Source organism: Rhipicephalus microplus, chromosome 8 (assembly GCF_043290135.1).
Source record: "Rhipicephalus microplus isolate Deutch F79 chromosome 8, USDA_Rmic, whole genome shotgun sequence".
NCBI lineage: Eukaryota > Metazoa > Arthropoda > Arachnida > Ixodida > Ixodidae > Rhipicephalus > Rhipicephalus microplus.
The window spans coordinates 39505842-39523205 of record NC_134707.1 but is presented as its reverse complement, the minus strand read 5'-3'; the positions used below and the strand labels follow the sequence as shown (position 1 = coordinate 39523205).

The window sequence follows — 17364 nt, the reverse complement described above, 5'->3', positions numbered from 1 at the left end:
TGCACGCCTGTTCGATTACGCGCTATGATATATACCTACGTCTCGTTCAGTGGCTCCCTCTTTTTGCTGGTTCAACTAAAGCGTGAAAAGTACACAACGGACAAAAATGAACGACCAGGACGAGCGATAACTTGAACTTCAAGGGTTTCTCGTTGAAGTATTGCTTGCCGGGGTGCATCTGAGCCAAGTATCCTGCACACCTGTTTTCCATTTCCCACTGACGAAGCGAAACTAGCGAAAATGGCGTGGACACCTGTTGGCAGCTGGCCAACTTGAATGCAGAAGGCCGATGTGCTTGCGCGACATATGCATTGCGAAATCAAGGTGCCAAGCAGTAAAGGGTGAAAGCGTGCACAATAACAAGAGCCTGACGAACTGGAACTCTACTAAGAAATCACTGGGTAGGATAGTTTACTGCAGACTTCGGTTGTTCTAAGATACGTTATTAGCTAGGTGTTTATAATTAAAAAAATACTAAATTTTCAAGTCTGAAAGCCACTATGCGAGTCGGAACATGCGGTTAGTGATGGGAAAGCAGAGCCCCTGCAGATCGCAGATGTCAGTTTTCGCCCACAAAGTCGGCCGTGTGCAGTCACAAAATTCTGATTTCCACGGAGAACCGCCGAAGCGCATGATCGTGTCGACAGCTGTGGCTGCGCGTATACTGCCAGAAATCCGACCATCCCTGAAATAGGCGCGCAGTCCAGAGCGGAAACCATCTCGAGCGTGACAAATCAGTGGCGGCGCGTCGGTGGACCTTTTGACGAGACAGGGTGGAAACGCTGCCGGGTAAAGCAGGCGTGTCACCGACGACGGCTGGTAGAGCTCGGTAAACTAATCGATAACTCCCGACAAGCGCCTCCGGGCGTGGCGAAAGTGCGGGCTTGCCGCAGCACTCGTTAGCCTGTCGTATAATCGGAAAGAACTAGAAGAAATCAATAAGAAATCAATAAAAAATAAATAAGATGAAAGGGCTTGTGTACTACGCCTATGGAGGGGCTATGATTGTTTGTGTGTATATGCACATGCGTGCATTTGTGCACAGAGTCTAGACAGATCGCTTTTATCTTCTCTTTTTGCTCATTAGGATATTGACCAACTTAGAGCTGGAAAATTAGAAAAATACAAACATTAGAGACAGGTCAGTCCGTGCGCTGAAGTTGAATGACGACAGTGTTAGTAGAACTCTGTATTTGACTATTTATACCAGAAAATGAATTCGTAAGAGCAAGCGGGATGAAAACGGAAAGAGACAGTTCAACTTTTTTGTCATTGGCTATACTCAACACGTGAAAAGAGACACTTGTCCTGTTTTCATGCGTCTCTTCCCGTTCTCGCCTTGTTCACGCTGCACAATTACTCAGAAATGTCAATTTTTGAACATCGATTAACGAACAGTAGAAGTATTTTAACCAGCTTTAGAAAACGTTAGCCGTCATGGAGCTGACGTTCGCAAACACTATCAAACATTAGCCGCACGTTAACTAACAGTTTCCAGCATTAGCCCTATCTCGTTTTCTAGTTGGTCCCTGGTTCATTTTCGGGTCACGACACCAAAACGAAGTGCACAAAATGAAGAGAAGACGCGGACCCAACAACGCCGCGAGCCAGCACCCGTGGCGGCTGCTCTTCCTGTGCCCCTTCTTCCTTCTTTGTTTGAAACAGGCCATTCCTGATGTGAGCGCTCGTACATAGTGAGGCAGTTGTGCAGTGGGGAAATGCGTTGATTCAGGTCACGTCAGTTTGTGAGATGTTTTGTTATGCAGCGCCTCAATTCGTAATGGCCAACAATCTATGGCCTGGCCATCTTTTGTTACACAAGATGCTGATGGAGAAGGCCTGAGAAAACATTTTCAAATGGACACGATTTGTCACGACCAGTCAAGGTCGGCAATATTATGCATGATGCCCAGGCCTTCGAAATAGCGTCTGGTTGTACGGGCATTAGTAAATTGCCTCTGCGAAATTGACCTTGTCGAATCACACTAACAGTAAAGTACCATAGTTAGGAAAGACTTAACTAACCTGATACCCTAACTGTAACTCTTTTATCAGGTTTACCAGCGCGCGTCATATTTGTCTGTCTTCTTTTTTTGTTCCTCTCTTTCCTCTCTTCTAAAATCTTGAAATTCTATCAAGCCAGTGGCATATACACACCAGGAAAAAATTCTTTTTCTAATGAAGGATCTCTCTCTTTCCCTCTCTTCGTAATAACGAATGTACGCCACGGTGCCGGAATTTATTGCACCATCCTTCAAACCACTCTTCACTTCTAGGTGAAACGTGATTTTTCCTTTAGACTTAAACGAAAAGGTACAAAACAACTGCCATATTATAAGGGAACATTATAAGCAGGACACGAGGCATTCGCAACACCTCGTCACAAGCTTAGAAGCTTGTCTGAAGTTCAAGTAGGCAGTGACCGTCACGCACTCTCTTGCACTCTTGTGACCATCACGGTATTCTAGGAGCGTTTACCAGAGGCTGAAAATTCGGCAGTATCACATAGTTATTGAATGTAATTCTGTTCACGCAGAACGTCCATCCGTTCTCCAGCGTACCACCAGAGGGAAGTCCAGCTGAGAAGCCCAAGTTTCGGTGGTGAGCTATAGCTCGTGAACAAGGATAAACTATCAGCACAAGTCTACCGATACCTGGAATCAGACTGCCACCCTCCTCTAGGCATCAATAATTTCGTCTACAAAAGCGTTTCAATCCCTTCCGTCAGCATGGAAGCCACGGAGGAAAATATTGTTTGTATTGAACGGTCGAGTTCGATTTTGTGAGCCATCCAAAGTTAGGCGAACTGCTAAAGGCAGCACACTAGCGAACGACGTTCAATACATCTTGCTTTAAATCGCGTTTTCTTTAGAAACGTCTCTAGACTTTGCTGACACTGGTAGCCTGGCGTTTATATCATGGAAAATGTCTCAGCGCAACCGGCCTAGCATCGCTAGCCAGATGGATGGTTGGTCACGGCTAACTTACGTTGCGTCACTTTTTCAAACACCCTACGTACGTCAGGGTAACTGCTTTTGGTCTTATGATTTCATTATCTTTCCAATTAAAGGTTCTTGCGTTCGATTTGATGTTTGCGAAGATATGTGGCTCTTCTATAGCCGGCTCTTCAAGAATGTTGGCACCTGATAAACAACAGCTTTTACATCAACCGAAGCATGAGGACCATATGTTGCTGCAACCGTGCTGTCCAGTTGTGTATTTTTTTTTCAAAATAACTAGACAAAAACTTCATCGCTCATGGCATCTTTTATTGGTCAAGCAACACTGCTTACACTTTCACCGCGGCAATGGTCTCACGCGGTTTGTTCCACTCACGCACCTCTTCAACCAATACGACTAAGTTAGTTTATTTACACCGATAGTCTAGTTTCATTGCTCCCAACACGGCAAATACGAAGTTGGGAGGGATTCGCGTCGTGTTCGAGGAAACACGTTTGTTGTGTGCACGAATCAAGCGTGCGTAGAAAGTGATCTATGCTACAGGTCGGCGCTGTGCGATCCACATTTGTCCAAAGTTGTCCAGCGGCAAGCTTTATATTGCAGTTACGTCGGGCAATGACGTCACGCAGTCAGGCAGTGACGTCAGTCGAAATCACCGACGCACGGGCGGAACAAGGGCGCCGAAAAGACATTTGCGCTCATACCTTCGCATCATAGATTTATTATCACAACCATGTGCCACTCAATTTCATTGCACGCATTTCATGTTGCTCTCATTATCTTAAGACCTATGTTTTACCCGCCATTAGTGCGAGCAATTTCAGGCCCCCGTACAGCCAGTCACCATACCCATTACCCACTTCTTTCGCCTCATGTACTGACGACCTTTTTTGGCCATCACATGGCCTTTTGTGCCAACAAACACTCAACATCGTCATTCTCATGGGGGGGGGGGGGGGACCCCCTCTGGTCTAATTTCTACTGCCCCCTTGGCCTATCATGGCCAAACATTGTGACATCTTCCCATCCACCCTCCTACCCTTTTTACAGACCGTTCTTAAGTTTTGCGCTAAACGTGAGTGGGTGTGTAAAATAACGCGTGCGGGCGATTTAAAAGACATGAACCAAGGTTTGTGGCTGAACGTAATTGTTCCGATTACTCTAAAGGCCTCTACTTTTTTTTTCTCGTGCGAAATGTCGACTGTCCGACAGCTCTGGACAAGTGTGATCCACACTCTGCAACGTGTGGATGTGTAGGCATGCGTACACGCACCGCGCCAGCTTCAAAGGGGAAATCAAGGATACCTCGTCCCTGTCATCGCCGTAGGCTAGAAAATCTCGCTTCTTTGTGCAAGGTTAAACAACGGGACGTAACGTGGTGGCTCGCGCGTTTTGTACATCAATCTGGGTATTAAAAAGTGCGTCGTACAAAATAACCGTAGTCTTTCAGGTTGGATTAGGCTTGTCGCTATGCGGGACGTGTTTGGTCTCAGATGCTTTCAGTTTATCTGCGAACACTCTGTCTCATCTGTCACCCGGCTTACCCTTTCAACCATTAAAGTGTAAAATATGTGCATGAAATAGAAAAAAAAGAATGATTCCACACTGCAAGTTCTTTGCCAATCCCCCATTGGGAGTATGAACCACTCTTTCTAGAGTCTGCTGTACTCTACAGCAGGACTTCGACACACGTCTAGGGATATTGGAGGTGGACTCCAATAGCGTAATCAAAGTCCCTCTCGCAACTGTGTATGGCACAATAATATTATGCCTTAATTTAGGCTTTCGTCTTCGTTCTCAAGGGTGACTATATATGATATATGAAAAATAAATTACAACATGTACGCTAAACAGACATCATTGAATGCGTTGGCATCATACCTAGTAGTCGCGGCGGGAAAACACATAGCAGGAATAGGAGTAGCCTAATTAGTTAACTGTTTTAGATATCAACTCTGTGACAATAAGGCTGCAAAAACTATCAAATAGCTTGATTCTCCACATTCTGAATTCTGAGATAGAATTCTGTAATAGAAATTAGTAAAAGGCATTATAGCTAGGCCTTTAAAATGCATGAACTTTTGTTCATGAAACCTGGAGCAAACTTATAACTTGCAGCTTTATATGTAAAAACAGATGCCCTTTATGTAACTACAATTGTTTTGTCATAACTGAGAAATAAGAAACAGGAAATATTAACTTTTGTGCATCGTTTCTCTCTAAGTACACGTTATCAAGCCATTTCGAAAGTGGGTGACGCGGAAAATAAAATGTTTGCATGTTACAGAAGCCAATAATCACTTTTTGTACATGTAAAGTCAGAATGCTCTATAGGCGCCAAACCACTCTTCTAGAGGGCATTGAACATCACTATTCGTGCTTGTTTTCTTTGCGTTTTTTTTTCGTTCAGACTACTTGTGACAAACCAAGCGTTAATTTTCTCACGCCCACAAGCAACGTAAAGTCGTTTGAGCAGATAAGAAATTAGGACATGTTGGCGTTAACAGGCATCTGGCAAAAAAAAGTGTAAATAGGTTATCAATGCTCCCTGAATGTATACTTTTTTACATGCTCAATCAATTTTGCTCCGCTACGTTATGTAAGATCTCAGGAAAGCATAGTGTAGAATAAACAAAAAGAAAAGCGTCTAGACGTACCAAGAATACGCTTTCATTTATAGGTAGGTAGACATCTGCACACTGTCCCCTAAACACGTCACTGTAGCGTACATACAAACACTATAAATGAAAGGCATGGGGTATTTTCTGCGTGGCGCAATTGGCAGCGACATTGAAAACATTTTATATAAGACCTCAGAAGGTCGTGCAAAAGTCTGGCGGTTAATAAAGGTGCTTTGAGACTTTGAAGGGCAAAGTTTTGATATGTAGACGTGGTCTGGTTCGAAATCCTTTGGTAATACCCTGGACAAGGCTATCCGAAAAGCTTTTGAGAGAAGCTCTTGAAAAAGCCATTGAAAAAGTAGTAGGGAATGCTCCTTTCATTACGCCATCAATGTACTAACTAGAAGGGAGTGAAACCCTAGCTCAGAAAATGAGGCTGTTCATTACGAACCTGCGCACATCGACACCGGTTTTCATGTTTCCCAACGTGCGGTTCTTCTTGGTCCTGAAGAGGCAAGTTGTAGTACGAAGTTGTATGCTAACTACGTAAGATACGTATTTCAAAACGCTAAAACTGTGTACCTTATTTCGGACTGTGACTTGTGAAAAAGAACTGAGGGTGCAGAAAACGCAGATATAAATTTTTGCATGACGTTTCGAGGTACTGAAGACAATTTCAATTTCCACGGCAGGGTCATCATGCCTAGTGTGCCCTTCAACATGCTTTTCAATAATTATGTTGTTCGCTAACCACTGTTAGGGAACTTGTATAGAACTATTTGAAGGTACATGGGAAAACCGTATGATTTCACTATGAAATGTATGGAAAGCATATCGAGTTATTACAATAAAATGTGTAAAGCTTGATGTATTTGACACATGGCCAATGTTTCCACTTGCTTCTGTGACTATCGTAAAATGCTGCTTTGTGCAGATCACCTGCCTTTTTCTCTCCTTTTGATGTTTCTCCGAGGAACTGTCAGGAGTGTTTAACTGTATTGGTGCATTCGCATTCATACAAATGCCTTACAACGTCACCTATCACTTGAGTCCTTGTCGCGTGATGCTAGTAGCGTTAAGTATTTTCTTTGAGTGTGCGTGAATGGTCTTACCTATGCAGAAGAAGTAACGAAGACGCCGGGTGTGCTATTAAAACAACGCGCTGTGTTGTAAACTGCTTTACGTTAACATATACTGTTAGAAAGCAGTATAGTATGATAATTTGCGACCCCAAGCCTAACTACCTCGCCCCTTTTCGCTGTTTTCTTCTCAACATAATATCGGTAGTTGCATTTTTAACCTAATTCCTGATGAATATGTTATCATACAGCGTCAAACTTTGATTGCAGACGCGTTACTCACCACGGTACCGTCTTGAAACCAGCATAATTGAGCGGATCAGTTACGTGGAAACTCAATAACTACGCGTAATGTACACCTTTAAAGTCATTGGCGTTTAATGGCTAAACCACAAACGGCACTGACACGCCAATGATCTCGCGTCTCACAGGGCTAGACCTATCCACAATTGTAACTACCTGATGCTCAAGCGTGTAGTTGAAGTAAATATTTATTCGCTCTTATGCAGTCTTAATATGACTCGAATTTGGTCCTTCATATCTTCCTCGATGTGTTAGCCACGCAATACAATGGGTCTCTGCAGTTCATTGGAACTGCATTGCGACGACCGTAAAAAAAAAGGTCTCGGAGCTGTGCTCAGAGACTAGCGTCTAAAAAGTGGAACGTCTTTTTTTTTTCTGTGGCTCACTGCCTGACGCGTATTTTGTTGCAAAATGAAAAATGTAAAGAAAATCGAACCACCATTAAAAAGAAAAAGAATGCCCGAAGTAGACGAAAACTCGTGGGAGGTCTGTCGTACTTCAAACTAATATCGAGGTGGAACAAGTAGCATAGGTAAAACGACTTTGGGTGTTAGAATATCAATGACGCCATTTTTTCCCCACTGACGGTATGCAGCGTAATTTTCCTCATCAGCCATTGCTGACTCGTTTAACTTCAGGTTTGCCGATGTCGACAGGCTGCTAGACACATCTTCAGCGTCTCTGTGTTCGAGGCTAGGCGAAAATGCTTGGATCTCTCCACACCATCTTGCTTTTAAATGTCGTACTCCTGTCCGTGGTCTCCCTTGTGTCCGCTGGTGATCAGCTCCAGCATTGACAGGACCCTGTCCACCTTTCTCTCCAAGGACATGAGCTGCGAGGGAAAGAAAGTGGTGTGCCATCAAGTTACAACTTCAGCTTTTCCAAGTAGACCATATGTCAGTGGGGATATCATTGGTGCCTAATTACTCGTGTGTATTGATCGATGGGAGTGGTGGTGTCATATGATCTCTTACGGGGCAACACCACACAAGAGGTGTGTGCGCGTTTGGGAGAGAGGGGAGTGAAAAATATTACAGATCACCAGACAGGGGGGGAGGGGGGCTTTGTGGCCCCTAAAGTGTTCGTCACAAGGCTCTGTCGCATCAAATGTCCCATGCCTTCCTGCGTTTGACTCCTGATCTATTGTGTTGTTAACCTCTTGCCTACCTCTTAATGTTTCTTTGAGCCCTGATTATCACTACCCAAACGTCGCTTTTCACGGCTAGGGGCCTATTATTATTTACTCATAATCGTTAAGCATGGAAAGCGTCACATGACAGTTGTGACTGACTTCTGCAGGCACATCGTCCGCAAACTTGAATTTTTCCCGAGAGACACTTGGCAAACATTGCGGACGCATTTTTCACATGCGAATTTAATGGCTCAGTTGCACGAGGCTAGTTGTGATAACTACGGAGAAAGGTTCATTCAGGATATTCTTCCTTGTAGAAGCGTTATAACATTAAAGAGTTATTTGTCGTATCAACAAATCTGTGAGTTAAAGTTCGGTGCTGTGTCTCCACAAGCCAATATAAAGATCAATTCCTAGGCCACATACAAATATTGTCAAAAATTAGACAGCAGCACCACTTTGAGAGGAAACACTCTCACTTCTCGGCAAGTATCGCAGAGCAGTATTTTACTTTACACACATAGCTGATATACTCAAATTTCCTTGTACTTGAATTCACTGTGGCGTAGCTTGTATACTACTAAGACAGGTTTTCACACAGTTTCGGAGCGTAGCATAGGTGTCACAAGATTGTGGCCAAAATTGTACTGGAAATAGATAATAGTTTTCTAATCGAAGTGAAGCGATGGCAATGACACCAAGCTTACATCCAAGATGCAAAAAAAAAATTATTGACAGTCTAAACAGATCTGGTCCAAACCCTGTGAGTGGTTCCTACCGAAACTAATTCTTATTTACAGTTAATCAATATATAATCAAGGAAGTAGTGCACAACGTAAAAGGCATGCTCATAGCGTGATATGAGCCTTCCGTTAAAAGCGTGCGATGTGCCCAATACCTGCATTTCCATACGATGTAGCCGGGCTCCCACAGTCATCGGTTTCATTCCCTTCTCGTTCAGGTACGAACCAGGTTTCCCAAGCGTCTGGTCTAGCCTGAAACAAGGCGACAAACAAACAAGCAAGATAGCTTGATTGAAAAACAGATCGCTTGTCTAATGAACCGGCGTTTCACAAGCTGCTACAGCTGATTGACTAACTGCGAGTCTTGACTGTTTCTTCTAATGGAGGTGTGATAATAGTCAAGGCTGGTTGCAACTGGTATTAGATATTTTGCAGAAATCACATGAAAGTATTGGGCGCGTGAAGTGGCCTGGTATGTTTCCATTGAACAAAACGCAAATTGCGAACGTTGCAGCAAGTCTCGGAAGCCCTGAAAATGCGATGCCGGACGATTCCACAGTCTAATGTGGTTTCTCCTAGGTCGCTGATAGGCTTTAGTTATAGGCGATGTTAGATTGTTTCTGGGATGCTTCTGAGCGCATAAAGATTCGACGTCAATGACAGAGAATCAAAAACACGACATGGACGTCCACACGGCAGGGACAGAAACTCACCCTGAAACATCAGTCCTGTTTTTAACGCTTCATCAAGTCTTAGATATCGTAGACGCAATAGAACAGTCGTCAGCAGGTTTCACACGAATGCTCCTACGCGTGACCAGGATGCAAGCCGCGAAGCGCTGGAAGGTGTTGCTGAGATGATAATCCTGCACGCTTGGATAGTATACGTTTCCATGCATGGGAATCATTTCGGCCACAGAACCCAAAGCAATGCGGCACTAGCGTCAGTCAAACTCTTTCGGGGCACGCTGCGTAGCGTTCCTGTTAAGGTTGCTTGCGACGGTACATGATTCGTGAACTGTGCATTATTCGTGAATATTATTGTAGTTGTTTCTGTTTTTCCTTATGTCGTTTTGTAACTCGTATCTGAACATGTGTATTTCAATAGGCTAATTGTAATATTGTACACCGTAACATTATAATCATTGTGGTGTAGCGGCTAAGGTAATCAGATGCTAACCCGCAGGTCGCGGGATCCAATCCTGGCTGCGGCGGCTGCATTTTTGATGAAGGCAGAAATGCTTTAGGCCCATGTGCTCAGATTTAAGGGCACATTAAAGAGCCCTAAGTGGTTGAAATTTTTTGGCTCTCATAATCATATTTGGCGACGTGAAACTTCCCATATTAATCAATCAATCACCATCAGAACTGTTGATTGATTGATATGTGGGGTTTAACGTCCCAAAACCACATATGGTTATGAGAGACGCCGTAGTGGAGGGCTCCGGAAATTTCGACCACCTGGGGTTCTTTAACGTGCACCCAAATCTGAGCACGCGGCCATCAGAACTGTTGTATTTGTAGTTTTGCCATGAAAAGTATTCTCACCACACGTATTTCCACTACGAAGTTTGATGTACTTATTGTCTATTTATTGTTTTGCATGTTACAAATGATTTTATGGCGCCTCTTTTCTTTTTTATATGCATTCCTTTCGCCAATGATCTCCTTGTAAGATCGGCAGTGTTTTGCCTAGCTGCCTAAGATGGGCATGTGTTGGGGCTGCACCTGCAGCTGTAGCAGCTTGACTAAGGCTCCACCAGGCCATAGGCCTCTCCCATGTTTCGCCAACCAACGCGGTCTTGTGCGTTCTGCTGCCACTTTATACCTGCAAATGTTTACCTGCACTCTGCCTACCTATTTTTTTTCTCTTGCACGCAATTACCTGCTCTTGCAATGCGTTCAGTTATCCTTTATGACCAGTGGCTATCCTGCCTACGCTCTACGTTTCCGTCTCATGCTCATATCCTTCTCATTCGATTTCAGTTACGATATTCTTAACCCCAGTTTGCTCTCTGACTCATTCTGCTCTCTTCCTGTGTCTCTTTCAGTGCTAGAATGCCGACACGATCTATCTTCGTACAAAAAAAAAAAAACAGTCAAGGCCTTTACTCTAAAGAAAGATCAAGTAAAAAGGGGCGTATTTTTGGTCCACGACAATAATCGCCATTTATCATGCGTTTCTATCATTGCATAATCTCGGCGCACCCGGCACTTTCAGCTCCCAAGGGGCAAGTGCGCAATCAGCGTGACTTGCAGCTTCTGACAGGGAAGTGGTAAGCGCCGAGTGTTCGAGAAAGAACGTGCAAGCAAGTCAGATGACAATTATCGTTGGAGGACAAAAAGACATCCTTTTCACTCCTCGTTTTATTTAGATTGTTATACAGGTTCTTGCGAGTCAGTGATCTATTGAATAGGCTAGAGCACAACGCTCTTTTTTTTCTCGCATGTCTATCTCTCTTTTCGCTTTCCTTCTCATCTCTTTTCCCCATTCACCCTCCCCTTAGTGCAGCGTAGCAAACCCGATGCTACATTTCTAGTTGACCTCCTCCTATTTATCTCAACTTATTCTTTTTTGCTCTCCTCTCTCTTAAGATTACCCCTATCAATTTCTTTTGAATGATTGTAAGCAGATGACGTAGAAGTAGGCCATCAGCCTCGCATTCAAAATACCCGTGGCTCAAATCCCGGCGTCGGACAATTTCCAACGCGATTAGAAAAAAAAAATAGGCCCGCGTCATGATGAAACTGCTATAAAAGACCCGGGGTACGGCCCTATTAGTAACCACGGTGGTGAAGCCGATAGGTGCATGCGATTGGATACAGCCGGAAATGCACTTCCTCGCCAGAGCAGAATTGGACACTGGGGCAATGCTTGGCAACTACGTAACATATTAATAGAACTGTTTACACATATAGAAGATAACCAATAAAGTTAATGGGGGCAACTAATAGCGTTGCCAGAGGGTGACTCAGCGCCCCCTGCCCCTTACTCTTTTCGATATGTATCAGCATGGCATACTGAGCGAAAATTGACCATTTAAAAAGGTGACCCCACCCCTCTCCCGCCTAAAAACAGCTTTTGGCGTCAAGTTTTGGGCTAGAACATTCGCCTGGGTGTTATTTAGAAGACCATGGCTCTCGTAATAATATTATGTGGGCTTTTACGTCGCAAAACCATGATATTAGGAAAAACGCCGTAGTGGAGGGCTTCCGGAATTTAGGCCATCTGGTGTTTTTAACCTGCACTGACAAAGACAATGCACGGGCCAATACTATTTCGCCTCCCTTAAATTGCGACCGCCAGGGTAGGGTTCAAACCCAGGACTTCCAGGTGATAAGCTGGAAACCCCATAGGTAGTGGTGCACCGAGGCGGACAGCTCGCGTAAAGGGAAGGCCGTGGGTTGACTTCATGTGATATGCGTGGAGAAAAAAAAATGTCTTACCTTCGCTGCAGCTCCTTTATCCGCACCATCATGTTCACGTGCCCTTGGGAATATTGTTCGATGACGTCACGAACGTCGTACGGCTTTCGTGCTTGCTGAAATGACAGACGATGCGTTTCACTCCATGCGTATGCGCTCTAGAAAACTATGTAAAAATATTTTTTCTGTCACAACTTCAATATTCACCTGGATTGTTTTCATTCACTTTCTCGAATTCTCGGCGCGCTCGCCTTTTTTTCTCATTATTAACGCCGAGTGACACCGATAGCACGCGCTGTTGATGACAAGGAACTCGCAGGGCGGTGTAGTTAAACCACGGACAGGTACGCGTGACGGATAGCGATTCTTGGGTATGAGCTTTCTGGTTATAGGCAAACGAAACTATTCGTAATGAAGCTTCGTTATATATATTTTTGCACCCGAGAAATAATCTAAGGCGGTCAGCATTATCACAAAGTGCCACGCTACGGCCATAATGTTTTCGTGACGCTTTCATCTAATTATCATAATAATAGGTACTATATTTGCTGCAGTATAACCTACAGAAACCCAATATGATTATGAAAGACGCCGTAGGAGAGGGCTCAAAAAATTTCGACCACCTGTTGTTCGTTAACGTGTATCTAAAAACTATGTACACAAACCGCGATCATTTTGGCCTTCTTCGATCAAAAATGTAACCACCGTGGCCGGGATTCGAAGTAAAGCACAGTAACCGTTAGACCACCGTGGCTGGTTTTCGTCCAATCAAAAACCACGAAAAGAAAGGTCTTTGCTTTCGTCAGGCAGTGTATAGAGTACCTGAAATTTTCTTCGCGCCACGAAGTACTTGATCTTGCGTATTCCACGAATGGCATTTTTATGGGCCTCAGTCAGGCTGAAAAGAAAAGAGAGAGAGAGATGAGAACGCATGACAACGCACAGACTCCCTCTTATTGCGTCATGCGACTATTTCAATCATCCACGAGTTCGCAGAAAAGCCGATATGCAAAGAATGACCCTCAAAGTGGCGGTGGTAGGATGCTTCATTTGTCTATACCACTTCCCAATAACGGACAGTATATCAATAGAAAGTCCGTCAAAGACCAACCGTTTTTGATATGACATACTGATATTTTATGCAGCTCTTTCTTCATTTAACGTCGTCACATTCCATTCTTCCTTTTCACTGTTTATTTCTTTCAGTCCCAAATAATTTCATTTCCGTTTTATCAACTTCTTTTTACATTCTGACATTCGCATAACGGTGGTATTCCAAAATAAGCAGAAAAACTTTGCTTACATTTTTTAGTGAGGAATGGAAATGTTCCAAGTATATAAGCATTTATTATTCGCTAATTATTTATTAACTTCTACTTCATATATTTTTTAAAATGGGATTTAGATAGAAACGCATATTTTCGGATAGCCTAAATTCAAATTCCTGCCACAGAACTAGCATAAATGCCCTGTCTCTTTACGGTGGCAGAAGATGTGGCCTCATCTAAATGCGCAAACTATATACGACCGCTTCTGTAATTTTTTTCTTTTAGACTGGACCTCACTTTATTGTGTATACCATATTGACACCACAACTAGGGCAGATGTCAAATACGGGCTCTTGAGCAAAAACAACGCTTTATATTTACAAGATGCTCGCGCACTGAACAGTATACCTTATGATTCTAATTGGAATTGGGATTAGAACGCTTAACGCTTGACCGCCACGTTTTTCTGTAGCAACTGAAGTTTTGCTCTGCTAACCACGGGAATGGAGGTTCAGTTTAAGGCATGGGAAAGAGGGCAGTCGAAGCCGAAGAGTTCCTGGACTGGGGAACAAAAAGACAGCCCACGTAAGGGTAAAAGTGGACATCGCTCGGAACACTGTTTCGAAATAAACATTTATTTCTCTCTCTATCTTTCTACCGCAAAGTAAAAAAAAAACGAACAAGCAGACGTCAAACACGCCCACATCCGGCTTCACTTTCCCAATTTCCCCAACAGGGGAAAGGCTCTTAACTTTGCTTACTTTTGCATTGTTGTACAAATGAGAATAAAACCATTCAATTATCGCAGTGATCAGTCTGTAGTAGCCTTGTGACTTCTTTCGCGTTGCCTCTTTCTTACGGCATGCGATTACAACTCGCCACGGCACTTCCAAAGCCTCTATCAAGCCTCTTTAGGCTTGATAGATAGATAGATAGATAGATAGATAGATAGATAGATAGATAGATAGATAGATGGATAGATAGATAGATAGATAGATGGATAGATAGATAGATGGATGGATAGATAGATAGATAGATAAATATATAGATAGATAGATAGATAGATAGATAGATAGATAGATAGATAGATAGATAGATAGATAGATAGATAGATATAGATAAACGCGACAGACCAAGTTACTACCACTACCTGGTCACTTGCGGTGATTCATCCATGTCGATCTCAACGAATTCATTGTTCGCGTCGTGACAGTTTGCATTCGGTGTCGATATTGTTTTCCTTCGCTGCCCTGCATTGAATTGAAAAGGAAGAAAACAAAGAAGTGATCATGAGACAACTGCATTGTGTAGTTTACAACAACTGTTAAACACGCTTGCAACGCAGCGCAAAGCTTTATATATGACTGTTTTACAGGTGGTTCTCAATGCCGCCGTACTGGACTGTTAGCCTCTGTGTTTTGTATCTTTACTAACTGAACAAACAGTGTTTCGGTAGTTGCATGCGCATGAAAAAGGTTCGGTTGATGCGTGGGATTTATCATAGAGTTTCTGAACCCTGGCGCGGCGATCATACACCGACTATGAAAATAATGGGAATGACAGGGAATGACATGTATTTGCCTACTCTTCGTTCTTGCCGACGACATACGCACTTGTGGCTTCGTTTATCGCTGTGTATTGATTTTGTTTCGAAGAAAAGAATAAACCATTTTTCACTTCGTGATCAGATTTGAAAAAAGTAAGTCTACAATATTCAGGTGGTGAAGCGTAACTGCCGAACATTTGCCGAATGTTGTTTGGCGAAAAAGCAGCTTCAAACCACGCGAAGCCAGAACGCACGCAAAGTAAGGATTCTATAGGCGAATCGGTGTCATTTCATACCCATATTTCCCATGCTCGCATAGACACTAGCGCCAGAGTTCCCTCCAGTGTATATTTAGGAAACTCGATGAGATTCTTGGCGTTAATTATCCAGGTCGCGATATAGAAAACGAAAAAACTGTGGATTAACAGCCTAAAGAGTCATTGTCTAGATGCCTTACTGCAATATGATCACTACTTTAGGATAAAATAATGACGTTCAAGAGAACTTCTTCTGTTACGTGCCATCTACAACAAATAGAAAGCGTCACGCGACAAGGCTGTCTTCCGGGAATCACATCAAACACTTAGAAGTTTGTATTGAATAAACTGACACTACTCTTAAAGCGAGAAAAAACAGCGCTACATTCTGAAACGACGCTAGGAGAAGCTGTGAGGCTATACTGCGTGAAACGCACGACCACTTTACCGAAGATGTGCTGCGCAGAAATTTAAAATGCCCTGACGAAAGGCCCTGCAAGCTTAGACCAGACAATTTCACTGCATTTAGGCCGCTCCTTTGTCAACCGCGTTGAGCGTGCTGCTTCATATCTGTATAAGCACATAGTTTGCTGTCTTGCCAATATGTTGAAGCTAGTAATCACTCTTTCTTCGTTTAACTGACACCCACCTTTCTTACTAAGTAACAGGAAGATCAATGTAACTCTAATAAACTAAGTAAAACCGCTGATAATTAGGAGTAACTGACTAGGTTCCCAGAGAAGGTAAGCGGGGTAAGGGGAGACAGAAAGTTAGGTGGGCAGATGAGATTAGGAAGTTCGCCGGTTAAAAGTGGCAGCAGCAAGGACAGGACCTAGTCGACTTGCGGAACACGGGAGAGGCATTTGTCGTGCAGTGGACGTATTCAGGCCAATGATGATGTTGATGATGAATAAAATAACAAGGCTAAACCTTGACTGGTTTTGCTTGAACTTCTGAAGCTCCTGCATTTTAGCAATAGGAATGAGTTGACATAATAACCCAAGTTATCAATCAATAAATTACAGACTGAATGTGGCAGCCAGACCGCTACGACGGGATCTCTGGCCGCTTGGTATTACTTCAGCTAACATGAGCTATATTTCTTTTTCATGAGCTCGCCGCTATGACTGCGTTTACCCCATTCAGCTGCTGAGTACAGGTTTGTGGGTGAGATTCACGCTGTCACTGAGCAGTATTACAGATGCCATCTGGCCTAGTTACTGATCATTGACTTCTGGCATAATTATTTGGTGCCACGTCCTGTGTGTTGTTTTCTGGTTGTGCTCGGTCTACTTGCGCTAGTTTAGTCTCGATTAGATATCAATGAGGTGACGAAAAAAGCATTACTTTTGCAGATTATGCTGGTTGATATTAATTGTTGACCCTTTATTACACTGTCACTCAGTATTTATTTATGATAAAAAAATTTCTCAGTCCATGACTCGTTGGTCCAAATTAGAAAGTAAATATTGAATTTATAGCCTAATTCATTGCGTAGCTGTGGATCGAGAGCTTGTGGCACTGTGTTGAGAATGCAAGCGCGACGGCTCACCTAGCTTGCCGCTGTCCTCGGCCTGCGAGTCGCCTTCGGTTTCGGCCGTGTTGGCCGAATAGTTGGACACCTCGATCTTTTGCTTCGACTTGCGCCGCCGCAATACGCTCGCCCTCTTGGCAACCTGCAAGAGACAGGTTCGGAAGAGAAGGTGTCACCCCGCTATTTCAGTAGAATGGCGTTAGCGAGATTGCCTTAGAGTTTACCTTTACTTTTGCATAGGTCTATAGCCACCGAATACTACAACAACACACCATTAGGAGATAGATACGCTCCTTCGTGGCGCATCCATACTCACGACGGCTTTTGGTACACAGCCGTGTGTACCAGCACTGGGCGCGGTGAAAGAGAGATGAAGAAATGAACATCAAAGACAGGGAGGTTAACCACTCTGGGTACCCCTACACTTAGGATGGTGTAAAGGGGGAATAATAGAAGAGTGAAGAAGATGCGTGGTGAAAGTAATTACAGTCTGTA

The 17364-nt window shown here is 43.5% G+C and overlaps 1 protein-coding gene across 1 annotated transcript in view; it reads right to left on the bottom strand.

The window, feature by feature from the left end:
• Nucleotides 1-3248: 3248 nt before the first annotated feature.
• Nucleotides 3249-17364, bottom strand: part of LOC119165355 (potassium voltage-gated channel subfamily KQT member 1-like) — a 134667-nt gene continuing 120551 nt past the window's right edge. Inside the window, exons 12-17 of the mRNA XM_075871575.1 lie at nucleotides 16888-17011; nucleotides 14683-14782; nucleotides 13087-13162; nucleotides 12286-12380; nucleotides 8995-9091; nucleotides 3249-7796 (exon numbers count right to left, since the gene is read on the bottom strand). Coding sequence (XP_075727690.1) covers nucleotides 7698-7796; nucleotides 8995-9091; nucleotides 12286-12380; nucleotides 13087-13162; nucleotides 14683-14782; nucleotides 16888-17011 — 591 coding nt within the window. The 3' untranslated portion in view covers nucleotides 3249-7697. The remainder of the gene's footprint in view (nucleotides 7797-8994; nucleotides 9092-12285; nucleotides 12381-13086; nucleotides 13163-14682; nucleotides 14783-16887; nucleotides 17012-17364) is intronic.